At 57.1% G+C, this 24,234-nt stretch overlaps 2 protein-coding genes and 1 long non-coding RNA gene across 4 annotated transcripts in view; 1 reads left to right on the forward strand and 2 right to left on the reverse strand.

Moving 5' to 3' along the window:
• The window catches only part of PTPN23 (protein tyrosine phosphatase non-receptor type 23), a 36,025-nt gene extending 19,526 nt beyond the window's left edge, over positions 1-16,499 (forward strand). For both annotated transcript variants that reach the window (XM_040445188.1, XM_040445186.1), the window contains 23 exons: positions 7,670-7,797; positions 8,050-8,126; positions 8,795-8,844; positions 8,984-9,115; positions 9,382-9,462; positions 9,557-9,688; positions 9,779-9,826; positions 10,181-10,237; positions 10,377-10,435; positions 10,595-10,674; positions 10,789-10,903; positions 10,995-11,060; positions 11,432-11,577; positions 11,867-12,187; positions 12,262-12,416; positions 12,504-12,655; positions 12,749-12,928; positions 13,006-14,797; positions 14,900-15,084; positions 15,171-15,275; positions 15,353-15,491; positions 15,590-15,703; positions 15,782-16,499. In XM_040445188.1, coding sequence (XP_040301122.1) covers positions 7,670-7,797; positions 8,050-8,126; positions 8,795-8,844; positions 8,984-9,115; positions 9,382-9,462; positions 9,557-9,688; positions 9,779-9,826; positions 10,181-10,237; positions 10,377-10,435; positions 10,595-10,674; positions 10,789-10,903; positions 10,995-11,060; positions 11,432-11,577; positions 11,867-12,187; positions 12,262-12,416; positions 12,504-12,655; positions 12,749-12,928; positions 13,006-14,797; positions 14,900-15,084; positions 15,171-15,275; positions 15,353-15,491; positions 15,590-15,703; positions 15,782-16,261 — 4,794 coding nt within the window. In that variant the 3' untranslated portion in view covers positions 16,262-16,499. The remainder of the gene's footprint in view (positions 1-7,669; positions 7,798-8,049; positions 8,127-8,794; positions 8,845-8,983; positions 9,116-9,381; positions 9,463-9,556; positions 9,689-9,778; positions 9,827-10,180; positions 10,238-10,376; positions 10,436-10,594; positions 10,675-10,788; positions 10,904-10,994; positions 11,061-11,431; positions 11,578-11,866; positions 12,188-12,261; positions 12,417-12,503; positions 12,656-12,748; positions 12,929-13,005; positions 14,798-14,899; positions 15,085-15,170; positions 15,276-15,352; positions 15,492-15,589; positions 15,704-15,781) is intronic.
• Positions 10,749-11,500, reverse strand: LOC121011138 (uncharacterized). Its single transcript, XR_005781508.1, has 2 exons — positions 11,411-11,500; positions 10,749-11,115 (listed from the first exon to the last, which is right to left on the reverse strand). It is a non-coding gene; the product is annotated as an uncharacterized LOC121011138 (long non-coding RNA).
• A 329-nt stretch (positions 16,500-16,828) lies between the features above and the next one.
• Positions 16,829-24,234, reverse strand: part of SCAP (SREBF chaperone) — a 70,892-nt gene continuing 63,486 nt past the window's right edge. Inside the window, exons 11-23 of the mRNA XM_040445189.1 lie at positions 23,724-23,822; positions 23,357-23,575; positions 22,146-22,522; positions 21,473-21,661; positions 21,183-21,384; positions 20,952-21,067; positions 20,321-20,843; positions 20,140-20,225; positions 18,167-18,249; positions 17,899-18,056; positions 17,661-17,741; positions 17,272-17,478; positions 16,829-17,190 (exon numbers count right to left, since the gene is read on the reverse strand). Coding sequence (XP_040301123.1) covers positions 16,945-17,190; positions 17,272-17,478; positions 17,661-17,741; positions 17,899-18,056; positions 18,167-18,249; positions 20,140-20,225; positions 20,321-20,843; positions 20,952-21,067; positions 21,183-21,384; positions 21,473-21,661; positions 22,146-22,522; positions 23,357-23,575; positions 23,724-23,822 — 2,586 coding nt within the window. The 3' untranslated portion in view covers positions 16,829-16,944. The remainder of the gene's footprint in view (positions 17,191-17,271; positions 17,479-17,660; positions 17,742-17,898; positions 18,057-18,166; positions 18,250-20,139; positions 20,226-20,320; positions 20,844-20,951; positions 21,068-21,182; positions 21,385-21,472; positions 21,662-22,145; positions 22,523-23,356; positions 23,576-23,723; positions 23,823-24,234) is intronic.

The raw sequence follows: 24,234 nt of genomic DNA on the forward strand, positions 1-24,234 counted from the left end.
AGTTGGTTGATTGTCAGTCTTTGGCTCAGGTTCTGATGTCATGGTTTATGAGTTCAAGCCCCACATCGGGCTCTCTGCTGTCAGCCTGGAAGCCCACTTCAGATCTTCTGTCCCCCTTTCTCTTTGCCCCTCCCCCACTGGTGCGCCCGCACACATGTGCTCTCTCACACAAAAATAAAACATTAAAAAAAATTTTTTTTTAAATTAATTGTGAAATCTTTAGCTTTGTTCTTCTTTTTCAAGATTGTTTTGGCTCTTTGGAGTCCCTTGAGATTCCATATGAATTTTAGAATGGATTTTTCTCTTTCTGCAAAAAATGCCATTGGGATTCTGATAAGGATTTCACTGAATCCCTAAAGATCAAAAATCCAAAAAAGTAGATCATTTTGGGGGAGGTTTGCCACCTTAGTATTAAATTTTTTTAATACATGAATATGGATATCTATCCATTTATTTATGTCTTTAATTTTAAAGTTTTTGGCAAAATTTTGTAGTCTTTTGCGTTCTTGGTTAAGTTTACTTCTGTGTAATTCTTTTTGATGCTATCGTAAATGGAATTTTTTTAAATTTCTCATTTTCTAATTGTGCATTGTGATTATATACAAACAAATGAATTTTGTGTACTGATTTTTTTATTCTGCAATTTTGCTGAATTTATTTCCTTTTTTTTTTTTTTTTTTAATTTTTTTTTTCAACGTTTTTTATTTATTTTTGGGACAGAGAGAGACAAAGCATGAACGGGGGAGGGGCAGAGAGAGAGGGAGACACAGAATCGGAAACAGGCTCCAGGCTCCGAGCCATCAGCCCAGAGCCCGACGCGGGGCTCGAACTCACGGACCACGAGATCGTGACCTGGCTGAAGTCGGACGCTTAACCGACTGCGCCACCCAGGCGCCCCTGCTGAATTTATTTCTAACAGGCTTTTTATGAACTCTTTAGGGCTTTCTATATATAAAATCATGTCTGTATACAGAGATAATTTTTGCTTCCTCCTTTTTTTTTTTTTTTTTAATTTTTTTTTTTCCAACGTTTATTTATTTTTGGGACAGAGAGAGACAGAGCATGAACGGGGGAGGGGCAGAGAGAGAGGGAGACACAGAATCGGAAACAGGCTCCAGGCTCCGAGCCATCAGCCCAGAGCCTGACGCGGGGCTCGAACTCACAGACCACGAGATCGTGACCTGGCTGAAGTCGGACGCTCAACCGACTGTGCCACCCAGGAGCCCCTGCTTCCTCCTTTTTAATTTAGATGCCTCTTATTTATTTTTCTTGCCTGATTGCTCTGGCAATCCAGTATGATGTTAAATAGAAGTTGTACAAGTGGGAAGCCTGTCTTATTCCTAGTCATAGAGGAAGAGCTTTCAGGCTTTTACCAGTTTGATATGATGTTAGTTAAGAGTTTTTCACATATGGCCTTTATTATGTTGAAATAGAGGAACTTAACTGACTTTTGTAGAAGGTGACACTGTTCTTAGGAAATTTGTCCAAAAAGTGAAATATCTCGCTACTCTGTTTCAAAGAAGTTAAAAACAACTTTTCCTATCTGAATAACAAAAAGTTGAAATAAAAATTTTACTTACAATTTCAAAGTGTAGGAGATTGTATCTTTCTCCCAAAGCAGGGATAATTGGTTTTTTGTTTTTTGTTTTTTTTCTTGTTTTATTTTAGAGAGAGAGCACATGAGCATGTGCCAGTAGGAGGGTGCAGAGAGAAAGAGAATCTTACTCAGGCCCCACAGCCAGTGTGGAGCCAAATGTGCTACTTGATCCCATGACCCTGGGATCATGACCTGAGCCAAAATAAAGTCAGACGCTCAACTGACTAAGCCACCCTGGTGCCCCAATTGCTATGTTTATATATACTAAAGAGGTAAACTACTGTGTATACATTGAATTTTTTCCTTTTTTTGAAATATATTAGTCTCTTATGTAGAAAACAAAAAGTGGAGTCACACACATCTTTGTTAAAATAATTTTAGCTTTTATAATTGCCCACGTATGTACATTTACTGTGATCTTTATTTCTTCATGTGGCTTCAGGTTACTATCAAGTGTCCTTTTGTTTTAGCAGTTCTTGCCGGGTAGATCCGGTGGTAGTGAATTTGTTCAGCTTTTGTTTATCTGGGAATGTCCTAATGTCTCCTCAGTTTTGAAGGACAGTTTGTTTGCAGGGTTTTTTTCTTTTTCTTTTTCTTTTTTTAAAGTAGGGCTCCATGTCCAGTGTGGAGCCCAGTGCAGGGCTTGAACTTAGATCAAGACCTGAGATCAAGACCTGAGCTGAGGTCGAGTTGGATGTTTAACTGACTGAGCCACTCAGGCGCCTTAGCAGGCGTTTTTCTTTCAGTTCTTTGAATGTATGGATCTACTGCCTCTGGTCTCCAGAGTTCCTGGTGAGAGATCTGAGAATCTCTTTGAGGATCCCCTGTATGTGATGAGTCGCTTCTCTCTCGCTGCTTTCCAGATTCTCCGTGTCTGTGGCTTTTGACAGTTGACTACAGTGTCTTGTGTGGGTCTTTTGAGTTCATCCTACTTTGAGTTTTTTAAGTTTCATGTCTTTCACCTTAGGAGTTTTAGGCCATTATTTCTTCAAATGTTTTCTCTGTCCCTTTCTTCTTTTTCTGGGATTTCTACAGTGCTTTTGTTGGTCTGCTTGAAGATGTCTTCACAGGTCCCTTAGACTGTGTTCACTTTTATTCAGTATTTTTTCTTTCTGTTCCTTAGACTTGGTAATTTCAGTTGTCCTATTGTCAAGTCCACTGATTCTTTTGTCTGCCTGTGCAAATTTGCTTTTCAGTCTAGTGGTGAATTTTTCAGTGTAGTTATAGTACTTTTCAGCTTCAGATTTTTTTTTTCTTTTTACATTTTCTCTTTGGTTGATGTTTGCATCTTTCCTTACATTATTTTCTTGGCCTTCTCTACATCTTCCTTTAGTTCTTTGAGCATCTTCTTTTTAAAATTTATTTCTGGGGTGCCTGGGTGGCGCAGTCGGTTAAGCGTCCGACTTCAGCCAGGTCATGATCTCACGGTCTGTGAGTTCGAGCCCCGCGTCGGGCTCTGGGTTGATGGCTCAGAGCCTGGAGCCTGTTTCCGATTCTGTGTCTCCCTCTGTCTCTGCCCCTCCCCCGTTCATGCTCTGTCTCTCTCTGTCCCAAAAATAAATAAATGTTGAAAAATAAATAAAATTTATTTCTATTTTTATTAATGTTTATTTTTGAGAGAGTAAGCACACAAACTGGAGAGGGACAGAGAGAGAGAGAGAGAGAGAGAGAGAGAGGGAGAGAGGGAGGGAGGGAGGGAGGGAGGGAGGGAGGGAGGGAGGGAGACAGAGGATCCGAAGCAGGCTGTGTGCTTTCAGCACAGAGCTCAGTGTGGGGCCCAAACTCACAAAGCATGAATACATGATCTGAGCTGAAGTCGGATGCTTAACCAGCTGAGCCACCCAGGTGCCCCAGTTCTTTGAGCATCTTTAAGATAGTTGTTTTAAAGTATTTGTCTAGTACATCTACCACCAAGTCTTCTTCAGGAGCAATTTTTTTTTTTTTTTAAGTTAATGTATTTTGAGAAAGTGCAAGCAGGGGAGGGGCAGAGAAAGAGGGAGAATCTCAAGCAGGCTCCGTGCTGTCAGTACAGAGCCCCGATGGGGGGCTCAAACTCATGAAGCAGTGAGATCATGACTTGAGTTGAAATCAAGAATTGGACACTCAACCAACTGAGCCATCTGGGTGCCCCTTCAGGGACAATTTCTGGTTTTTTGTTTTGTTTTGTTTTTCCATTTGAATGGGCCACACTTTCCTGTTTTTTTGTATGCCTTGTGCTTTTTTGTTGAAAACTGGACATTTGAATCTAATGATGCGGTGACTCTGGAAATCAGAATCTCTCCCTTCCTCGGGGTTTGCTGGGCTTTTTGTTTTTTGTTTTTTGTTGTAGCCTGTGTGTCAAGAATTAGCTGAGGTTTAGGGGTGCCTGGGTGGCTCAGTCACTTAAGCATTCACCTTCAGCTCATGACCTCATGACCTCATGGTTCATGAGTTCAGGTTCTGCGTTAGGCTCTGTGCTGACAGCTCAGATCCTGGAGCCTGCTTCGGATTCTGTGTCTCCCTCTCTGTCTGCAAACCTCCTCCCACCCCCTCCACCCTGGTTTGCGTGCGCGCGCGCTCTCTCTCTCTCTCTCTCTCAAAAATATCAAAAAGAAAAAAAGAAAAAGAATTAGCTAAGGTTTCTGAACTTAAGGTCTTCTCAAGTCTTCTAAGCCTGTGCCTTTCCCTGGATGTGCATGGTGACTTGCTCATTTCCCCTGTGTATATGGTTGCTTTAGAATGTCAGTCTGGCTCCCACATGTCAGTCTGGCTCACAGAAGGGAAAAAAGACAAATGGAGGGGTGAGTGGAAGGAGAAGTACTATTGCTTTATTTATTAAAAATGTTTGTTTATTTTGAGAGTGAGTGTGAGCAGGGGAGGGGCAGAGAGAGAGAGAGAGAGAGAGAGGGAGAGAGAGAATCCCAAGCAGGCTCTGCGCTGCTAGCATAGAGCCTGACATGGGGCTCAGACTCACAGACCGTGAGATCACGACCTGAGCCAAAATCAAGAGTCGGGCACTCAACTGACTCAGCCACCCAGGTCCCCTAGCACTGGAGCTTTAAATCCCCTTTGAAGTCACTTCCACCTGAGGGAAGGTGCAGCAGTGGAGGGAGGTGTTTGTCCACCTTCCCCTTTGCTCCTCTGAGATCGGAAGCAGCAGTCCGTGATCAGAGCACAGATCCCCCGTATCTGGAGGACAGAGTCCTTGCTGCCTACTCTGGGTGCCACAGACTGTGCAGGCTGCTCCAGAAACACGTGCAGGGCTGGGGGCTGGGTAGCTGCTACTGTGCCAAGAGCTAAAATTCACCAAAATTTACCACCTAAGCCTTCCTCTGTGAGCTACAAGCCTTCAGTAGACTCCAGAGCTCCAAAATAGTCACCTCAGACAGATTCCACCAGTGCCATTGTTGTCTTGGTGGGCACAGGTTTCTGCTGCTTCCTGCTCTTCCACTTCCCAGAATATTCCTCATAAATTTTTTAAAAAGGTTTTACTTGGACAGTTTGCAAACTAGTGAGAGAATCTTAACCCCCAGGACTGCCACCATTGTGTGCACATGCCACGCCCTGGGAGCAGCACTCCTCCTGGTCTCCAAAACCTCTTATGCGGCACATTCTTTCAGGTGTGGGGCAGGCGGCCTGCACAGAGCAGTGGGCTGGAGAGCACCGGCCCAGGACCCAAGGCTCTTCCCAGGCCCTCGGAGGACAGAGACTAGGATAGCTACTTCCTCTATTCGGGACTTGATTTTTTTTTTATCCAGAAAGTGTGAGAATTGGACTGGATTCGTGTTTCTTCAGCAAACAAACTTTTGTGTATAATCCAGACCAAAAAACCTCCCAAGTTCAGCAGTACATGAAGTGAAAATAAGGGTTTAAATTAGGAGGGGAGGGTGGGTGAGGGGTACTGAGGAGGGCACCTGTTGGGATGAGCACTGGATGTTGTATGGAAATGAATTTGACAATAAATTCCATGTTAAAAAAAATTTAAAAATAACTAAATTATTACAGCAATTTTTTAACACTGGTCTAGTGAATTACAGAAAATGTGTCAAAGCAGAGAGACATGCAAAGCAGAGTCAGCATAAGTGAAGTTAAGCTTTTACCATGACTCTGATTTGTAGTTCAAATGGAGGGTGGATATAAGTTGGGAAGCTATGGGCAACCCTCTTTGTGCGATCTGGCCCCAGTTTCCTCACCTGAAAAGCAGGGGCTGGAAGAGTCGTCCTCTAAGAAGACCTTCCAGTTGTAACTCCAAAATTCTCAGTTCTGTGACTACAGGGCATAAAGCTGGCAGGCGTGGTGAGGGGCTCATGAGGGTGATGGGAGTGCTGCGGCTTCAGGGCTTCCTTTCTGACTCCTGTTCTGCTTGGCTCCTCCGTGTGTAGGCGACAGAGAACATGGCAGGTGGGACACGGAGGGCTGCGTTTCTTGGCTGGATTAAAAGTGCCAGTGGAGTTGTGTGGCTTGGAGGGAGGGTTGCTTCCATTGTCTCCCAAAGATGGTGTTAGGAAGTACAAAGACAAATCTTCTCTATTTTAACCTTTTTGTATGTGCTTTATCGAGTATTTTAAAAAATATGTAGCTAGCACATCAGATTTGTTGTTTCAAAGAGGTGGCTGCTTAAGATGTGGCTCCCGCTTTGAAAAATGGCGTCAGCCTGAAGGGAAAGGTTAAGTCCCCATGGTATTTGATGACAGCAGAGGTTCTGATGGGGAGGGGGTGGTGACTAGATTCCAGACACCCTGGCCTGAGGGACCGGTCACACCTTACCAGCATGGCGCCTTCGCCTTCGCCTTGCTCTGCGCCCTCTGGAGGCTGCTCCACAAGGGAGCTTACATTCCTGCTCCGAGAGGACGACGGGGCCTGGGGAAGAGCTGCCGAGTGGGACGGGCCCCAGCTCTCCCTTCTGAGGCAGGGGCCTTGGAGCCCAGCTCCACAGGGTGGTGTCCTGGAGGGTTTCTTCTAGCAGGTGGTGCTGGCCAGCTGTCCCCTGGAGTCCGGGGGTGGGGGGGGCTGGTTCACCCAGCTGGGGGGCGAGGGCGTGCACAGTGCCTCCGGCCCAGCCCTTTTTTGTGTTGGGCACTTGCTTCTCGGAGAGTATGTTGTCTGCTCGTCTCTTTGAGCACAGGTTTTGTCTGCTTTGTTTTGTTTCCCCAAAATGGGAAAAGTTTTGTTTTTTATAAAGAGTAAAAGTATTCAATATAAAAAATAGAGTATTAAATACATATCCCTATGTATATAGAGAATAGGATAAATTACTTAGACCCAGTGGTAATCACGTAACATTTTGGTGTATAACCTTCTAGAATCTTTTGTCTTTGTGTATATACCTAGTTGGTTCTCAGTATCTATGTAATTTTACATAAATGAAATCATACTGCTCATCTGTTACTTTTTTTTTCCCCCAACGATAAATATGTCATAAACATCTAAACATAATAGAGACTCTTAGTATTCTCTTTTGTGGGTAGGTTTGACATAATTTATTTAAACAGTCCTCTTTAATGGAAATTTTGGTGGCATCCAGTATTTGGCCCTGTTAATAATACTGTGATAAATACTCTGTGTGTTCATCCAAGCATTTGCTTTACTGGGTATCTTTTACTGTAGGTTTTAGATACAGAACTGTGGGTCAGCATTAAGTACTTTAACGTTTTTTTCCTAGTATTTTTTTTTTTTTTGAGAGCAGCGGGGAGGGGCAGAGAGAGGCTAGGGGTGGCGGGCCACAGAGGATCTGAAGCAGGCTCCGAGCTGACAGCAGACAGCCTGATGTGGGGCTGGAACTCACAAACCCTGGGATCATGACCCGAGTTGGAGTCAGATGCTTAACTGAGCCACCCAGACACATCGTACATTAACATTTTTAATGTATGTTTTAAAACTGCCTTCCAGAAAGGTGGGACTGAGCCAGCCAGCCAGCCCTGGCTGGTGGGATGGGTGTTGAACAACTACAGGTATAGCTGTGGGCTTTCTTTGCATCCCTTGGAGTGTGCAGTCTCCTAGCTCAGATGTATGTTTCTTGGGCATCTGGGCAGACAGACCTGCCTGTACTCTACCCCAAATGATGGCAGGCCTGCTTCTCCCATTTGCCCCCAGAATGCGGTCCGTGTCCCACGGGACTTTGAGGGCTGCAGTGTCCTCCGCAAGTACCTAGGCCAGCTCCACTACCTGCAGAGTCGGGTCCCCATGGGCTCGGGCCAAGAGGCCGCTGTTCCTGTCACCTGGTAAGAGCTGGCAGGCAGGGCTGGGGGGAGCCTGGAGGGTGCCTGGGCAGCCCAGGGTGTTTGGATGGTGGGGGTGTCCCTTCCCTTTACTCTCTTCCCCGCCCCCTTCCTTGCTGCCGAGGATGGGGAGTGGCTTGGTGTGGTCTCCCCAGGCCTCCCTCTGACCTGCAGTGGGGTAGCTGGTCCCATCACCTGGCCTCAAGGTCCCGGCCAGCTCCTTCCCTTAAGATGATGGGGGTGGCCTGTCTGCAGGACCGAGATCTTCTCTGGCAAGTCTGTGGCCCATGAGGACATCAAGTATGAGCAGGCCTGCATTCTCTACAACCTCGGTGAGCTGCCTAACCCCTTCTCCATGTCCCTACCTCCCAGGCCCGCCAACCCAGGATCTCAGCTCAGCAGAAAGTCACAAAGGCAGTGTGCTCATGGACAGAAGGTCCCCGGATTCTGCCCCTTCACTGCCTCCCCCATAGCTCTGCCAGCACCTCTTTTCTGGGCCGTGGGCAGCCACCTGCTGGGGAGAAGCTCCATTGGGCTGGCTGCCACATGGTGTTGCTGCTGTGTGCTCTGGCCAGGAGTAGCGCTCTGGCCAGGAGTAGCGACCTGTCTTCATAGACTGGACAGCACTGCCTTGGCTTCTGGTTGGTCTCAGCTAGCCCTGATGACTTGGCCTTAGTGTGGCTCAGGGGAGGCGCCTGGGGAGCCCCAGAGTCCTGTGTAGGCACCCCTGGGGCTTCAAGACTGGACCTGTAGGCTAGAGGCTATGGATGGGAGCTCCTCCTTCCAACACCCACACCTCTGCCTAGTGTAGAGCAGCAGACTGAGGGGCTAGGCTGGACTTCTGAGTGTGTCCTTGGGCCAGCAGCCCCAGTTTTCAGATCCCTGTTTTCCTGACTGTGAGTGACAACACTGCCCCCTCTGCCTTACACTTGACAAAGGTGTGGGCAGCCTGGGGAACAGCCCCGGGCCAGCCCTGACACCATGTTCTCTGACTCCCCAGGGGCACTGCACTCCATGTTGGGGGCCATGGACAAGCGGGTGTCTGAGGAGGTGAGGAGGGGAGGGGCAGTGGGTGGGACAGAGGACATAACCCAGGAGGGTTGCTGAGTGTCCTTCACCTCCAGAGTTTGCGTCCTGTCCTGTGGGAGTGGACACGGGCAGCTATCTCCTCCGCCTCTTCCCCTCCCAGGGCATGAAGGTCTCCTGCACTCACTTCCAGTGCGCGGCAGGCGCCTTTGCCTACCTGCGTGAGCACTTCCCTCATGCCTACAGCGTTGACATGAGCCGCCAGATCCTCACTCTCAATGTCAACCTCATGCTGGTGAGGAGGTGCCCTTGTTGGGGCCCGGTTGAATCCGGGGATGGGGACGGCTGGTGCCGGCTCCTAGACCAGGCCCTGTGCAGATAGCAGTGAGGCCTTGGCTTTGAGCTTTTGAGCCCCGGTGGATCAGAGCAGGGCAGCGCTTCTTGGAGTAGGGGAGGTTGGAGGAGTGAGGACAGGGGAGGGGAATCCCTCTGTGGTCCCCCTGATGGGAAGGGTAAGATCTCTGGGTAAACAAGCGAACGCACCTGCATTTGTTGGTCCAGGGCCAGGCTCAGGAGTGCCTTCTGGAGAAGTCAATGTTGGACAACAGGAAGAGCTTTCTGGTGGCCCGCATCAGCGCACAGGTAGGGACGGGGGTGGGTGGTGGCCCTCAAGGGACTGAGAGCAGGCCTTTAGTTCACTCCTGACCCCCACTCATGGCCCCATCCTGGCTCCCAGGTGGTGGATTACTACAAGGAGGCGTGCCGGGCCTTGGAGAACCCTGACACCGCCTCGCTGCTGGGCCGGATCCAGAAGGACTGGAAGAAGCTCGTACAGATGAAGATCTACTACTTTGCAGCTGTGGCTCATGTGCGAGCACTGTGACCACTGGGGGGGGGGGGCCGGGGGGGGGCTGCCACAGCTGGGAAGTAAGTGGTGGCGTCTCTTCTCTCTCGCCAGCTGCACATGGGGAAGCAGGCTGAGGAGCAGCAGAAGTTCGGGGAGCGGGTGAGTGAGCCACGGCAGGGGGTTAGGACTAAGTCCAGCCTAGGGGCTGCTAGAGGGGAAACTTCCCTTACGGAGTAGGAGAGGTTGTCCTGGCCGTCCCTCACGCCCACATCCTTGGCCACCGCTGGCTGTAGGCCTGGTGTTTCTTTTATGTTGTCGCATCTGTTTTCACCCTGATCCCAAGAGGCCTGAGGAGGTGGGGCAGGGGGTGACACTAAGCTGTTGGCTTGGCTGGTGCCTGGCTGCTTCCTCAGCTTCTGGTCTTCTAATGGGTCACCCGATGGCCAGGCAGGGTTTAATGGGGTGGCAGGAGGAGGGAAGAATGGACCGGGCTCTGCCTGCTGTCCCGTACAGGTCGCATACTTCCAGAGTGCCCTGGACAAGCTTAATGAAGCCATCAAGTTAGCCAAGGTAAAGCTGAGGAAGAGCATGGCTGCCCCTCAGAGCCCTGAGAGTACATGGTGGGGCTGAGGGTTGTCCTGACGCCGGCTTGACTTGGTGCTGAGTATCCTCCCCACTCCCCGTCCCCCCCACCTTCCCTGTCCTACAGGGCCAGCCTGACACTGTGCAAGATGCACTTCGCTTCACTATGGATGTCATTGGGGGAAAGTGAGTCTGTGGGGCTGGTGGTGGCCCTGGTTCCTATTTGTTGGGAAGGGTGTTGGCCCTTTGCCTGCATCATGTACCTGAAAATAGTGGGCCCCCTGGGAGGCTAGGTCCTGGATCCCTGCTGATTGCTGGACTCCCCACTTCCCCTTCTGACCCCAGGTACAATTCTGCCAAAAAGGACAATGACTTCATCTACCACGAGGCTGTCCCAGTACTGGACACCCTGCAGCCCGTGAAAGGTCTGGAGCTGAGCCGAGGCTGAGGCTTGGGGTAGGGGGTGAAGACGGGAGGACAGAACAGAGGCAGGCTCCGCTTGTGTGGACTTGGTTTCCAGTTGTTCCTCTCCCTCCCAGGTGCCCCCTTGGTAAAGCCCTTACCAGTGAACCCCACAGACCCGGCCGTCACGGGCCCTGACATCTTTGCCAAACTGGTACCCATGGCTGCCCACGAAGCGTCGTCACTGTACAGGTGGGCGGGAGGGGCCGGCCCCGTTCTTAGCACACGTGGGGTTGGGATGTCTCAGGACATAGGTTTCCAACAACTGCTGTCACTTCTGCAGTGAGGAGAAGGCCAAGCTGCTTCGGGAGATGATGGCCAAGATTGAGGACAAGAATGAAGTCCTGGAGTGAGTGTGGGGCTGGAGGTGACACAGCAGATGTCTGTGGGGTCCCCAGTGCTGCCTGCAGCAGGGAAAGGAATAACGAATGTCCTCTTGCCCCAGGTTTCCTAGCACTGCTTTTTCTGCCCGTGGTCTCGGGTGCTGGATTTAGAGGGTGAAAGTCACATGTCTTGGGAGGAGAGTGTCCCTCTGTCGCATTTTCTTCACCAGTGCCCTGGGTCTGTTCTGTGGGGCCAGGTCAAGACCTCCAGTGGTAGAGTCAGGATGCGAACTTGCCCTTTGCTAGGACCTCAGACCCAGTTTCAGTGGTGGGGCTCGCTCTCGGGAGAGGAGTGAGAAGTTAGGTCAACACCCACCTGGTCCTCTTGCCCTCACAGCCAGTTCATGGATTCGATGCAGTTGGATCCGGAGACCGTGGACAACCTTGATGCGTACAGCCACATCCCGCCCCAGCTTATGGAAAAGTGTGCCGCTCTCAGTGTCCGGCCCGACACCGTCAGGAACCTTGTCCAGTCCATGCAGGGTGAGCAAGTTGGGAGAAACAAGTGGGTGGTGGAGGTCACCTGTAGTGGCCGCCTCCGTGTCCTCTGTTCCCCGAGGACAGAGGTTAGACTTCTGAGCACTAGGCACGAGCGCCCACCTCCATCCCTCCGTGGATCCCTGCACCCTGTGTGCCCTGCTCGGCGAGCACTGGGTCACACACGGGCCCTTGACTGAGTGGGTGGTTCTGTCTCCCTGGGGATGGACACAAACGGGTGCCTAGGGTGCCTACCTCAGGAACTGCGCCCCCCCCCCTCCCCCGCACCCCCTAGTGCTGTCAGGTGTGTTCACGGATGTGGAGGCCTCCCTGAAGGACATCAGGGAGCTGCTGGAGGAGGATGAGCTGCTTGAGCAGAAGTTGCAGGAGACCCTGGGCCAGGCCGGGGCCAGCCTGGCGGGAGGGGCCGGCTCCAAGGCAGAGCTGGCCGAGGTGAGGCGAGACTGGGCCAAGTACATGGAGGTCCACGAGAAGGCCTCCTTCACCAACAGCGAGCTGCACCGCGCCATGAATCTGCACGTCGGTAACCTGCGCCTGCTCAGCGGGCCGCTGGACCAGGTCCGGGCTGCCCTGCCCACGCCAGCCCTCACCCCAGGTGAGTCCCTCCCCTCCCCAGGGCAAGGGAGGCAGGGCTGGAGGCCCCAGTCTCACAACCACTGCTGCTCCCAGAGGACAAGGCCGTGCTGCAGAATCTGAAGCGCATCCTGGCCAAGGTGCAGGAGATGCGGGACCAGCGCGTGTCCCTGGAGCAGCAGCTGCGTGAGCTTATCCAGAAGGATGACATCACCGCGTCACTGGTGACCACGGACCACTCGGAGATAAAGGTGGGTGGGTGAGCAGGGGGAGTGTCTCTGGGCTCCGCCTGTAAGCGGCGAGGCCCTGAGTGTCTGTCCTCCGCCTCCTTCTCGCAGAAGCTGTTCGAGGAGCAGCTGAAGAAGTATGACCAGCTGAGGGTGTACCTGGAGCAGAACCTGGCGGCCCAGGACAACGTCCTGCGGGCACTGACAGAGGCCAACGTGCAGTACGCGGCCGTGCGGCGGGTGCTTAGTGACCTGGACCAAAAGTCAGTGTCCGGCCCCCTGCTTTTTCTTGCCCAGCCTCCCGCCCAGAGCGCGGCCTAAGCTGCTCACCTCGTGCTGGCCCTTCTGCCCCCCAGGTGGAAGTCCACACTGCAGACCCTGGTGGCCTCCTGTGAAGCCTATGAGGACCTGATGAAAAAGTCCCAGGAGGGCAAGGACTTCTATGCCGACCTGGAGAGCAAGGTGGCTGCCCTCTTGGAACGGGCCCAGTCCACCTGCCAGGCCCGAGAGGCTGCCCGCCAGCAGCTCCTGGACAGGTGGGTGCGGCCCCACACCCCAGGCTAGGCCGACAGGGAGCGGTCTGGCTCCATGCCTTCCTCACCTCGTTCTGCAGGGAGCTGAAGAAGAAGCCACCCCCACGGCCCACCGCCCCGAAGCCGCTGCTGCCCCGGAGGGAGGAAGGAGAGGTGGTAGAGACAGGAGACCTACCTGAAGAGCTGCGCAGCCTGCCTCCAGACATGGTGGCCGGCCCACGGCCACCCGACACCTACTTGGGAGCCGCCGCCCCTCTCCACTTTCCTCCCGGCCCCTTCCCCAGTGTTGCAGGCCCGGGACCCCACTATCTCTCAGGACCCTTACCTCCTGGTACCTACTCGGGCCACACCCAGGTATTGCCACCCAGGGTCCCCCAGGCCCCAGGACACCCTGCAGTGGCCGTGGCCCCCGGACCTGCCCTCTACCCGGCCCCTGCCTACACACCGGAGCTGGGCCTCGTGCCCCGATCCTCCCCACAGCACGGCGTGGTGAGCGGCCCCTATGCGGGGGTAGGGCCACCCCCACCGGTGGCAGGTCTACCCTCAGCCCCACCTCCCCAGTTTTCAGGCCCCGAGTTGGCCATGGGGGTTCGGCCAGCCACCACCACGGTAGATAGCATCCAGGCCCCTATCTCCAGCCACACGGCACCACGGCCAAACCCTAGCCCTGCTCCTCCCCAGCCCTGCTTCCCGGTGTCCCCACCGCAGCCACAACTGCTCCCTGCACCGTACACCTACCCTCTGGGGACCAAGCAACCCCTCACAGCTCCCCCTGCCCAGCACCACTTTCCTCCTGGGATTCCCCCAGGTTTTCCAGCCCCGAGGGTGGGGCCCCAGCCCCAGCCTCATCCCACAGGAGTAGCATTTGGGCCCCAGCCCCCCCAGCAGCCCCTTCCACTCCAGCATCCGAACCTCTTCCCACCCCAGGCTCCAGGGCGGGTACCCCTCCAGCCCTCCCAGCCCCCCCAGCCTCCCTATCCCTTTACCCCTCAGCCTGGTGTCCTGGGACAGCCAACGCCGCCCCTGCACACACAGCTCTACCCGGGCCCCTCTCAGGACCCTCTGCCCCCCCATTCAGGGGCTCTGCCCTTCCCCAGCCCTGGGCCACCTCAGTCTCCCCATCCCACCTTGGCATATGGTCCTGCCCCTTCCTCCCGGCCTCTGGGCCCCCAGGCAGCTCCTCTCTCCATTCGAGGTCCCTCACCTGCTGGCCAGCCCCCGCCCAACCCCCACCTGGTGCCTTCTCCGGCCCCATCACCAGGGCCTGGCCCAGTACCTCCTCAGCCCCCCGCAGCAGAGCCGCCCCCGTGCGCGCGCCGGGGCACCGCGACCGCGGACCTGCTCTCCTCCAGCCCTGAGAGTCAGCACGGGGGCGCACAGCCCCCCGGGGGTGGGCAGCCCCTGCTGCAGCCTACGAAGGTGGACGCGGCTGAGGGCCGCCGACCACAGGCCCTGCGGCTGATTGAGCGGGACCCCTACGAGCGCCCCGAGAGGCTGCAGCAGTTGCAGCAGGAGCTGGAGGCCTTCAGGGGCCAGCTGGGCGACGCAGGGGCTCTGGACGCCGTGTGGCGAGAGCTGCAGGAAGCACAGGAACAGGACGCCCGGGGCCGGTCCATCGCCATCGCGCGCTGCTACTCGCTGAAGAACCGGCACCAGGACGTCATGCCCTACGACAGTAACCGCGTGGTGCTGCGCTCGGGCAAGGATGACTACATCAACGCCAGCCGCGTGGAGGGGCTCTCGCCGTACTGCCCGCCCTTGGTGGCCACCCAGGCACCACTGCCCGGCACAGCCGCTGACTTCTGGCTCATGGTGCACGAGCAGAAGGTGTCGGTCATTGTCATGCTGGTGTCTGAGGCTGAGATGGAGAAGGTAAGGGGGGAGGGAGGGGTGCCGGAGAAGGTAAGAGGGGGCGGGGGGTGCCCAAGAAGGACCCTGCAAAGAGCCCTAACTGCCTCATCTGTTTTCTCTCAGCAAAAGGTGGCACGCTATTTCCCCACTGAGAGGGGCCAGCCCATGGTGCACGGTGCCCTGAGCCTGGCGCTGAGCAGCGTCCGCGCCACCGAGACCCACGTGGAGCGCGTGCTGAGCCTGCAGTTCCGCGACCAGAGCCTCAAGCGCTCGCTCGTGCACCTCCACTTCCCCACGTGGCCCGAGTTGTGCGTCTGCTGCCCCGGGGTGGGGACGGTCGGGGCGTCAGATGGGGTCCCCCTCCGGCTCACGGGTCCTGCCCCCACCCCCGCAGAGGCCTGCCTGACAGCCCCGGCAACTTGCTGCGCTTCATCCAGGAGGTGCACGCGCACTACCTGCATCAGCGGCCCCTGCACACGCCGGTCATCGTGCACTGCAGGTAAGGCACGGAGCGGGGAGCGGGCACTTGCCCGCGGGGGACTCCGGCCCCGGCCTCACGCCCCCTTCCCGCTGCAGCTCCGGGGTGGGCCGGACCGGGGCCTTTGCGCTGCTCTACGCGGCCGTGCAGGAGGTAGAGGCCGGAAACGGGATCCCCGAGCTGCCCCGGCTGGTGCGGCGCATGCGGCAGCAGAGGAAACACATGCTGCAGGAGAAAGTAAGGGGCTGGGCCGGTGGGCGCTGGACGGGGCGGGGGGCCTGCCCCGGGGGTGACGAGGCCCCGCCTAGCTGACCGGGCCGGGGGCACCGCTGCAGCTGCACCTCAGGTTCTGCCACGAGGCGGTGGTGAGACACGTGGAGCAAGTGCTGCAGCGCCACGGTGTGCCCCCTCCGGGCAGGGCTCCGGCCGGCACAGGCAGCAGTCAGAAGGTGAGGAAGGCGCCCCTGGGGGCGGCTGGGCCGGCCACAGCCCCGTGGACTCGTTTTCACGTGCTTCTGTCTCCACAGAATCACCTTCCTCAGGACTCCCAGGACCTGGTTCTCGGTGGAGACGTGCCCATCAGCTCCATCCAGGCCACCATCGCCAAGCTCAGCATTCGGCCTGCTGGGGGCCTGGATTCTCCGGCTGCCGGCCTCCCTGCCCCTGTAGAGCCCCCAGGCCTGCCGCCAGCCAGCCTCCCGGAGTCTGCCCAGCTCCCCTCCTCCTCCCCACCCCCTCTCTCTTCACCGCTGCCCGAGGTCCCCCAGCCTGAGGAGGAACAGCCAGCACCTGCGCCTCCCAGCCTGGGGCCCCCCTCTTCCTCCCTGGAGCTGTTGGCCTCCCTAACTCCGGAGGCCTTCTCCCTGGACAGCTCCTTGCGAGGAAAGCAGCGGATGAGCAAGCAGAACTTTCTGCAGGCCCATAATGGGCAGGGTCTGCGGGCTGCCAGGCCCACCGATGACCCCCTTAGCCTTCTGGATCCGCTCTGGACGCTCAACAAGACCTGAACAGGCTTTGCCTACCCGGTTTTTTCTCCACATCATCTCCCACGCCGGTCTGCCCATGCCTAGCAGGGCCTCTCAGGTGGGCCTGGCCTCGCACTCCCATTCCCACTGCCTTCAGCCCTACCTGGCCCAGCCCACACCCCTGTGGGGTTGAGACGTATCGCGGCCCTTGGGTCAAGTTCTCCTTTGTGGGACCTGACATTTTTCAGCTCTTTGCTATTAAAGTAATCAACCAACCCGTTCTGTGGCCAGTGTCTGCCCACTGCTGCCTTAGGGAGGGAGCCGGAACCTCTTAGCAAGCTTGGACGTGGACAGGTAGGAGGACGACAGTGGGGTCTCCCCTGGTGTCCACACCTCGGAAAGGTTAAGAAAGAAGGCCTGCGGCACTGGCTTGCTGGACTGCTCCACCCTGTAACCGCCCCTCTATAGTCGTGTACAGCTCCTGCCTGGAGCAGCTCTCAGAGGCATGTGACTAAGTGCTGGGGTTCAGGCACACGGAGGGCACGCAGAAGTGATGGAGCAGTTCGAGGGGAAGATGCAAGTGGTTTGAAAGGCCAGTGACAGATGGGATTTAAAAAAAAACAAACCAAAAAAACCTTTAATAGTACAGTCAACGAGGCAGAACAGTTCTAGAGGCAGCTTCCAGAAGACTCTGCACCGCAGCTCCTGCCCCCCCCCACCCGGCCTCAGTCCAGCTTCTCCAGCACGGAGGGTACATATACCAGGCTGAGCTCGCTGCCAAAGTTGCAGACGATGGCGGCATTGTCCAGCACCAGGATCTGGCGGGTGGGCTGGGCCTCACTGTTCTTCCCCAGGTAGACAGTCTGTAACAGGTCCCCGTAGTTTAGGTCCCAAAAGGAGACACAGCCCTGGCCGCCAGTCACCAGCAAGTTGTCAGAGATGACACCCAAGCTTGCTCCACAGCCCAGGTCCTAGAGACAAAGACAGGATAACTTAGTGTCTTGAATCCCTCTCTACAATACCAACAGTCCTGTGGCCCCCAATGTGCCCACCTGCTGAATGGAATACAGCTTGATGCCTGTGCTACGGTCCCAGATGCTGATGAGGTCATCCAGACCACTACTGATGACGCAGGAGGTGGTGCAGGTGAGGGAGGTGACATCCCCACGGTGAGCGAACATGTGGCTGACCCGGCTGCCAGTCAGTACATCCCACAGGCAGATGGCCCCATCTTGTCCTCCACTGGCCAGCACCATGGTCTAAAGGAATGGGCCCAAGGGAGCTGGGTCACCGGTGGAACACCTTTGGACCCAAGGGTGTCCCGGTGCCCTGGGAGTAGGGATCCTCACTGCTTCCCAGAAGGTTCTGAGAGCCAGCTGCTGAGAGGCAGAAACAAAACCCATGGCTTGGCATCCCTGCACGCCACACACGGCCCCCTCACCTGATCAATGTACACAGTTGTGATGGCCCCCGAGTGGCCCTGCAGGGTGAAGAGGCAACACGAGTCCTCCAGACGGAACACCTGGGGCAGGGACGGGCATCAGGTTCTGACCTCTGGCGTTTTCCCAATTACATGTGGGCCAGGAAGTCCCTCCTGCATCCCCTCCCTGGCTGACCCCCGGATGCCCCCCGTCACCTGTGGCAGGCCACCCAGCACCCAAGAGATGGAGCCGACTCACTCTCAGCGTGTGGTCTTGACTCCCAGTCACGAGGCGCCCAGCTGCCGCCTTCAGGGCCGTGATGGGTTTCTGGTGTGCACAGGGCACGGTGTGGGTCAGGCGACACGTTACCGTGTCACTGCTGCTGTACACAGGGGATGCGGGGGAACTGCTCCGCCCTGGGGACGACAGGCCCAGTCAGGGATCTCCAAGAAGACACCGTGCAGGCAGCCACCACACTCCGCCCGCCAGGTGCACGCACTCAGCCACCCAGCCTGGGCCCTCTGACCTCGGAACTGCAGGGGGCTGAGGGCAGTGCCGGTCTCCAAGGAGAAGAAATCGAGGGAACCGTTGAGCCGGGCAGCCACGATCCTGGAAAAGAGTGGCTGCTGATGGCTCTCCCTCAGAACACCCGGGCCCGGGGCTGAGCACTGTGGGCACCCGCCAGGTCAACTCCACCAGACGTAGGGACAACGACCAAGAGGCAAGTGCAGGGGCTGGGGAACATGCTGAAGCCGAGGGACCCAGGTTACAATTCTGTTCTGTGTCTCAGTTTCTTCATCTGTGAAATGGGGACAACTGCCCACCTTACAGGGTAGTCACGAGGGATAGTGTGTGAGGTGGTACCTGGAGAACATCATGTGAGACTAGAAGTTAAAAAAACAAGCACGTGCTGGGTGGGGTTCCCCTCCACGGCCTGGAGCTCACGGAGGGGCAATCAGCCCCAAGGAGAGGCTGTGTGTCGGAGCCACAGGAGGTACTGTTGGGCGTCCCCTCTTAAAGCAGCTTCAGTCCAAGTACCACCCACTCTACGTCCTTTTTCACAAAGAAAAGATTTTCTTCACAGCCCAGGAATTCCTAAGCAGAGGTGGGGGCATTTGCCCAGTGGCCCCAAAACCTCAAAGTGAATGGAGTTTAAAATCTTAGTTAGTGGAGCGTCGACTTCAGCTCAGGTCACAATCTCACAGCTAGTGAGTTCAAGCCCCGCATCGAGCTCTGTGCTGACAGCTCAGAGCCTGGATCCTGCTTCAGAGTCTGTGTCTCCCCATCTCTCTGCCCCTCCCCTGATCATGCTCTGTCTCAAAAATAAAAACATTAAAAAAAAAAAAAAAATCTTGCTCAGTTGGTTGAGCATGACTTTGGCTCAGGTCATGCATGATCTCCTGGTTTGTGGGTTGGAGCTCCTTCATCGGGTTCTCTGTCAGCCTCTCCCTCTGCCCCTCCCCTATTTGCTGTCTCTCGAAAATAAATATTAAAAATTTTTAAAAAACAAAATAGGGGTGGCTCACTTGGTTGAGCGTCTGAGCCCCATGCTGACAGCTCAGAGTCTGGAGCCTCCTTCAGATTCTGTCTCCCTCTCTCTCTCTGCCCCTCCCCTGCTCAAGCTCTGGGTCTCTGTCGCTCTCAAAAATAAACTTAAAAAAAAAAAAAAAGTAAAAAAAAAAAAATTAAATCTTACTCCAGCAAACGGCCTACAAGCCCTGACTCTGAAGGGCCTGAGCCAAAGCCTGCAAAAGTATCGTGTCAGAGGGCTCGGCCGAGACCTGGGGGCCTTCCCTAAACCTGATGAAACAAACAGCGGGGAAGAATTTACAAGTGTGAAGGGACCCAAAGAACTTGGCCAGGCTGGAGGGGAGGGTATCAGCCATGGCCTTTGCAAGCACAGCCTAACGGGGCAAAAATAACAACAGCAGCCACCAGAACCTGAGAGCTAAGGGCAATAGGTACCCTGGCCCCGAGAAGAAAAAGCTCTAGCTTAGATATCAGGGACCCCGGAGGGCAGGGCCAGCACGGACGGACAGGTGAAGTGCTGAGGAGGCATCTGGTCGCAGCGAGACCTGGGTTTATCAGCCCAGAACAGGGAGCAAAAGCTCTGGTGGCCGGGCCCGCAGGCAGTGTGAGCAGGTGGAGTCCAGGGAGCACCCACAGCCAACAGGCGTGCCAAGGAAGGAGGCGAGGGGGGTGTCCAGCACCAACCAGGAAGGGAAGTTTTCACACAAAAATTCTGCTGAAAAAGCATTTTTCTGCCACTGAAAATGCAGCCAAGACCGGATCAGGTCAGCAGTGATAGGCTAATGGGGGAAAGAAAACTCTGGTTTCCCTCTTGCATGCTGTCACAGTGGTCAAGGGCCTATTCTGAGGGCTTTAGTGGTCACCTCCCACTGTGTGGTTTACCCCCTGTTCAGAGATGTGGGGCTGAGTACCGGGAAGGGACGAGGAAGGGACCATCTAGGGACAGGGCAAGCAGCCCAGTACTCTCACCTCTTGTCTAGGAAGACGAGGGCAGTGATACCGGAGGACACCTCCTCACTGCTGCAGCACAGCGTGCCCTCGATGGCGTCCCACACCTGCAGGCCCAGAGGCGGTGAGCACCTGTGGGCCGGGGAGGCCCTCAAAGCCGCGTGGGGACTGCCCTCTGCCCACTCCCGGGGTCCCTGCCCACCTCCAGGCGGCCGCTGCTCCGCCCCACCACGATAAGGCTGCCCTGCAGCTCCAAGCTCCAGATGGAGCCGTCTGCGCTGGGAGCCCAGGCCAGGGACGGGGAGCCCTTCTCAGGAGGACAGACCCCGTCCTCCTCAGGGGTCAGGGGCGGCCCGGGCCCAGGGGAGGGCGGGCGCAGGGCTGGCGCGGGCCCCGGCGCCAAGCCATCCTCCTGGTACACGCGCTGCACCAGGCGGCTGAAGTCATAGCCCGGGCCGTCACGAGCACGGCTGCAGCCGGCCCGGTGCCGGGGTTCGGGCTGCGCGGGTTCCAAGAGCCTAGGCTGCGCCGAGAAGTTGGTGTCGATCAGGCAGGTGAGGTCTGGCTGGTCCCCGAAGAGGGCGGGCGGCGGAGGCCCCCGGGGGCGGTGCCGCAGAGGAGGGCTGTCCCCCGGCTCCTCCGGGCCCCCCTTCCCGCTGTCGGACAGCCGTTCCCAGCTCTCCTGAGCCTCGAACGCGCTGCCAACGCCACTGTCGCGGCGCTGCCTGTCGGGGGGGGGGGGGGGGGGGCCGGGGGACAGAGTGAGGACGGAAGGGGGGGACGGGCAGGGAGTGTGGGAGGAGGGTGGGGCACGGGTGGGGCCGGGCACCTACCCCGGGCGCGGGATGCGCGTGAGGCAGTCCCCGGTCTGCGCGTCCCACACACAGACGTGGCCCGCCAAGCAGCAGCTCACCAGCAGCATGCCGTCGCTGGCCAGACATTCGATGTCCTGCGGGGACGGGGCACGTGGGCATGGGCAGAACCTGGCCCCGGCCCCGCCCCCCGGCCCGCAGCGCTCACCAGGCCCCGCCCCCGGCCCCGCCCCCCCGGTCCGCAGCGCTCACCATGAGGTGCCCGCGCAGCACCAGCGGCACGATCTCCGTCTCCGGCGGCGCGTAGCCGTAGTCGTCGCAGGGCAGCTCCCCGCGCCGCCGCCGGCCGGGCCCGCTGCCGGGCTGCCCGTAGTTGCGCGGGCAGAGCACGCGGTAGAGGCAGAGCAGCAACAGCACGAGCACCATGCCGGCCGCCAGGCCGAGCGCCGCCACCCTGCGCGGGTGGGAACGTAATTAGGCGCGCCGCCGGCCCCCGCCGACCACCCCCCACCCCGCCGACCCCCCACCCCCGCGGGCCTTACTTGTACAGGGTGACGTCGCCGTGGGCCTGCGCTGTCCCCGGCGCCCTGGGACCGGCCTCCCAGGGCCCACCCAGCCCGGGCCGCCGCGGGGGCCAAGCGCTGCGGCCGTCCTGAGGGTGCCGCCCCTCCAGGGCCTCCCTGGGGTTGAGGCGCAGCGTGACCGGGATGACGGGCAGCAGGCTGATGTACCTGGGGGAGGGTGGGGGAGGGGGGCGCGGTCGGCAGGGTGCCTTCAGAAGGGCCTTCCCCGCTTGCCAGGCGGACTGGCTCAACCTGCCGGACTCCAAGCCCACCCTCTGGGGACGCTCTTGGGTGGGTGGGGGCGGTACAGAGTCCTGTCCCTCCCGGCCCAGCTCAGGGCACCCAACCCTGCTCTGGTACAGGCAGCAGTACCCATACCGCCGCCGACTGCCGGCCGCCCCCACCACCCATCGTGGCACAGAGCGGGGGAAGGCCCGCGCGAGTCGATCTCATTCCAGCCCAGGGGCTGGCAGCGGCCTGGGACTCCCTGGAGCAGAGCGCAATGCTGCTGACTTGAGCCCTAGTTCCTACCTCACAGCCCTATGCTGTTTTTGTGAAAGGAAACGCAGAATTCAAACCAGTGGGTCTCCCCCTCTGGAGCGGGTGAGCTGACACCGAGTGGGGAGGTGGCACCTGGCACAGCCCAGCTCACCTCTTGGCCAGGGTGATGTTGTAGTAGCTGAAGAGCGTAGGCCAGTGGCGGAAGGAGAGTTTCCTCCAAAGTTCCTCATCCTCAGGCCCCCAGGTTACCTCTGGCACTGGGCTGTCCTGGGCGCCCTCTGCTGGACCCCCAGGCTCAGGTGGCTCTCCCAGCAACGTCTGGTTCTCGGACAACTTAGGGGCATCAGCGGGGAAGATGGAGAAGGCAGGGTCCGGGTGGCTGGCAGGCAGCACACCGCTAGGCACGGGCATGGGAGTCAGGGCGCCCTCACCCAGCGGGCTCTGTTCTGTCACCTGCGCGGCAAGGTAGGTACGCAGCCCTGCCGGGTCCGTGTACACCAGGATGCCGATCCAGACAACCGTGCCAGCCTACAGGGGGCAGTGGGTGCTTAGTGTGGCCTCTGGGTGGCCCCGAGCCCCGGCAGCATTGGCCGTCGTGCCAGGAAGCAGCAGCACAGGGACCTCACGTCTGGGGATGGGGAGAGGACACAGGCCCCAATCTGTCTTCCCTTCTGCCTGGTCATGTCCTTTCACTACCACCTGGGCCAACTGCCATTAAAGGGACCTAGTTCCCTCTCCATGGTCACAGTTTGGGTTTCCTGGCCTAGAAATACAAAGAGCATCCTCAGAACTTCCCCAACCCCCATATCAAAAAGTGGCCACCATTCCCATGGTCAGCACAGCAAGAAGGACGGGCTGGCTGACCTGTTCCAGAGACACTTATGGGTGCGCCCATCCTCAGAGGACCTCAGTCCTGCTCCCTCTCACTGTAGCTCCATGGGGGCACCACGGCTGGCCAACGGCCAGCCCTGCTCCTCTGCCGCTCCCCAGTCCAGCCAGTGAATTATTTGGGCCAGAATTTTCTGATGCCTGCGCACTATGTAGCAGGGAAACCCTGCTCAGGGAACCATGGTAGTTCCAACCATGGTGGTTCCGCCCTGTCTACCAGGCTCCTGTCCTGGGTCCCTCTCGGGAGATGACGACTCTTCTACCTGATGCCCCCGGGGCTGCTTCTCCCAGAGATAGGCTTCACCTCAGAAGCCACCAGGGTCTGGCCAGGAAGGTACGGTGGGCAGCCTCCCAAAGTCAGGCTTCATGGGGCCATGATGGCCTAAGGAGCACCCGCACCTCCAAGGCAAAGTGCAAGAGTCTGGAGGGAACGGAGTGCTGGCCCTCGAAGGGCAGGGCAGGGGTGGCAGGTACCATGATAAGGCGCTGTGCCAGGCGAGTGCGGGCCAGGAAGTAGATGACACGCAGCCTCTTCGGGAGCCGCAGGTTTCGGAAGGACGACGGTTGCAGTGTGATGGTGTGGGGTGTGGACGGCCGCACAGCCAGCTGACGCTCAAAGCGTGCCGGCCGCCCCACTGGCTTTGCCGGGGGCAGGCAGGCCTCAGAGGGCAACCGCTTGTTCAGGTCTGCTAGCTGTTGGGGGCATGGTAGTCAGGGCTCAAGGCTGCACGGGAGGCGGGGGACTGCCCCTGACCAAAGCCCGCACTGCTCTCTCCCCAAGCCCTGAGCATGGCGAGGGCCAGGGGGGAGGCTGGTGGGGCAAGGCACAGCCCACTCCTACCTCCATTCGGCGAATGTCAATGGACAGGACTGTGGTGAAAAACAGCATCTGAAGGAAGAAGTCTGACACCAGGCCCACAACAGCAAAGAGACAGAACTCCTGGAATCAGAGATGAGGGGACACGATGACATCATGGCCTAGCACCCGAGAAACAGCTCCCTGCTTGCAGGCACCTCAGAATCTGCAAGGCAGTGGCAGGCAGAGCACAGCAAAAAAGAGATGCTGGTAAGTTCTGAGTCTGGGAGTGGCCAAGGAGGGACAGTGCCAGCTGCTCCCACTGCCCCACCAGGGGGCAGCAGAGACCCCATGCACCTTTATGCACAGAAGGCTGAAGGGTGTGAGCTTTCCCTACATCTTCCATCCCCCGAGAGAAGAGGGCCTGGTCCAATCTTGAAAGCTCTGAGCCCCACCAGCCTGCCCCCCAAAAAGCCCTCCCCCACTAACCCCCTGGCCCTGCTCAAATGCTATGACCAACACCTGCCTGAAGCCCAGGCTGACCCATCATCAGGAC

The sequence above is a fragment of the Herpailurus yagouaroundi genome, unplaced genomic scaffold (assembly GCF_014898765.1).
Source record: "Herpailurus yagouaroundi ecotype Mexico unplaced genomic scaffold, PumYag 193, whole genome shotgun sequence".
Taxonomy (NCBI): Eukaryota; Metazoa; Chordata; class Mammalia; order Carnivora; family Felidae; genus Herpailurus; species Herpailurus yagouaroundi.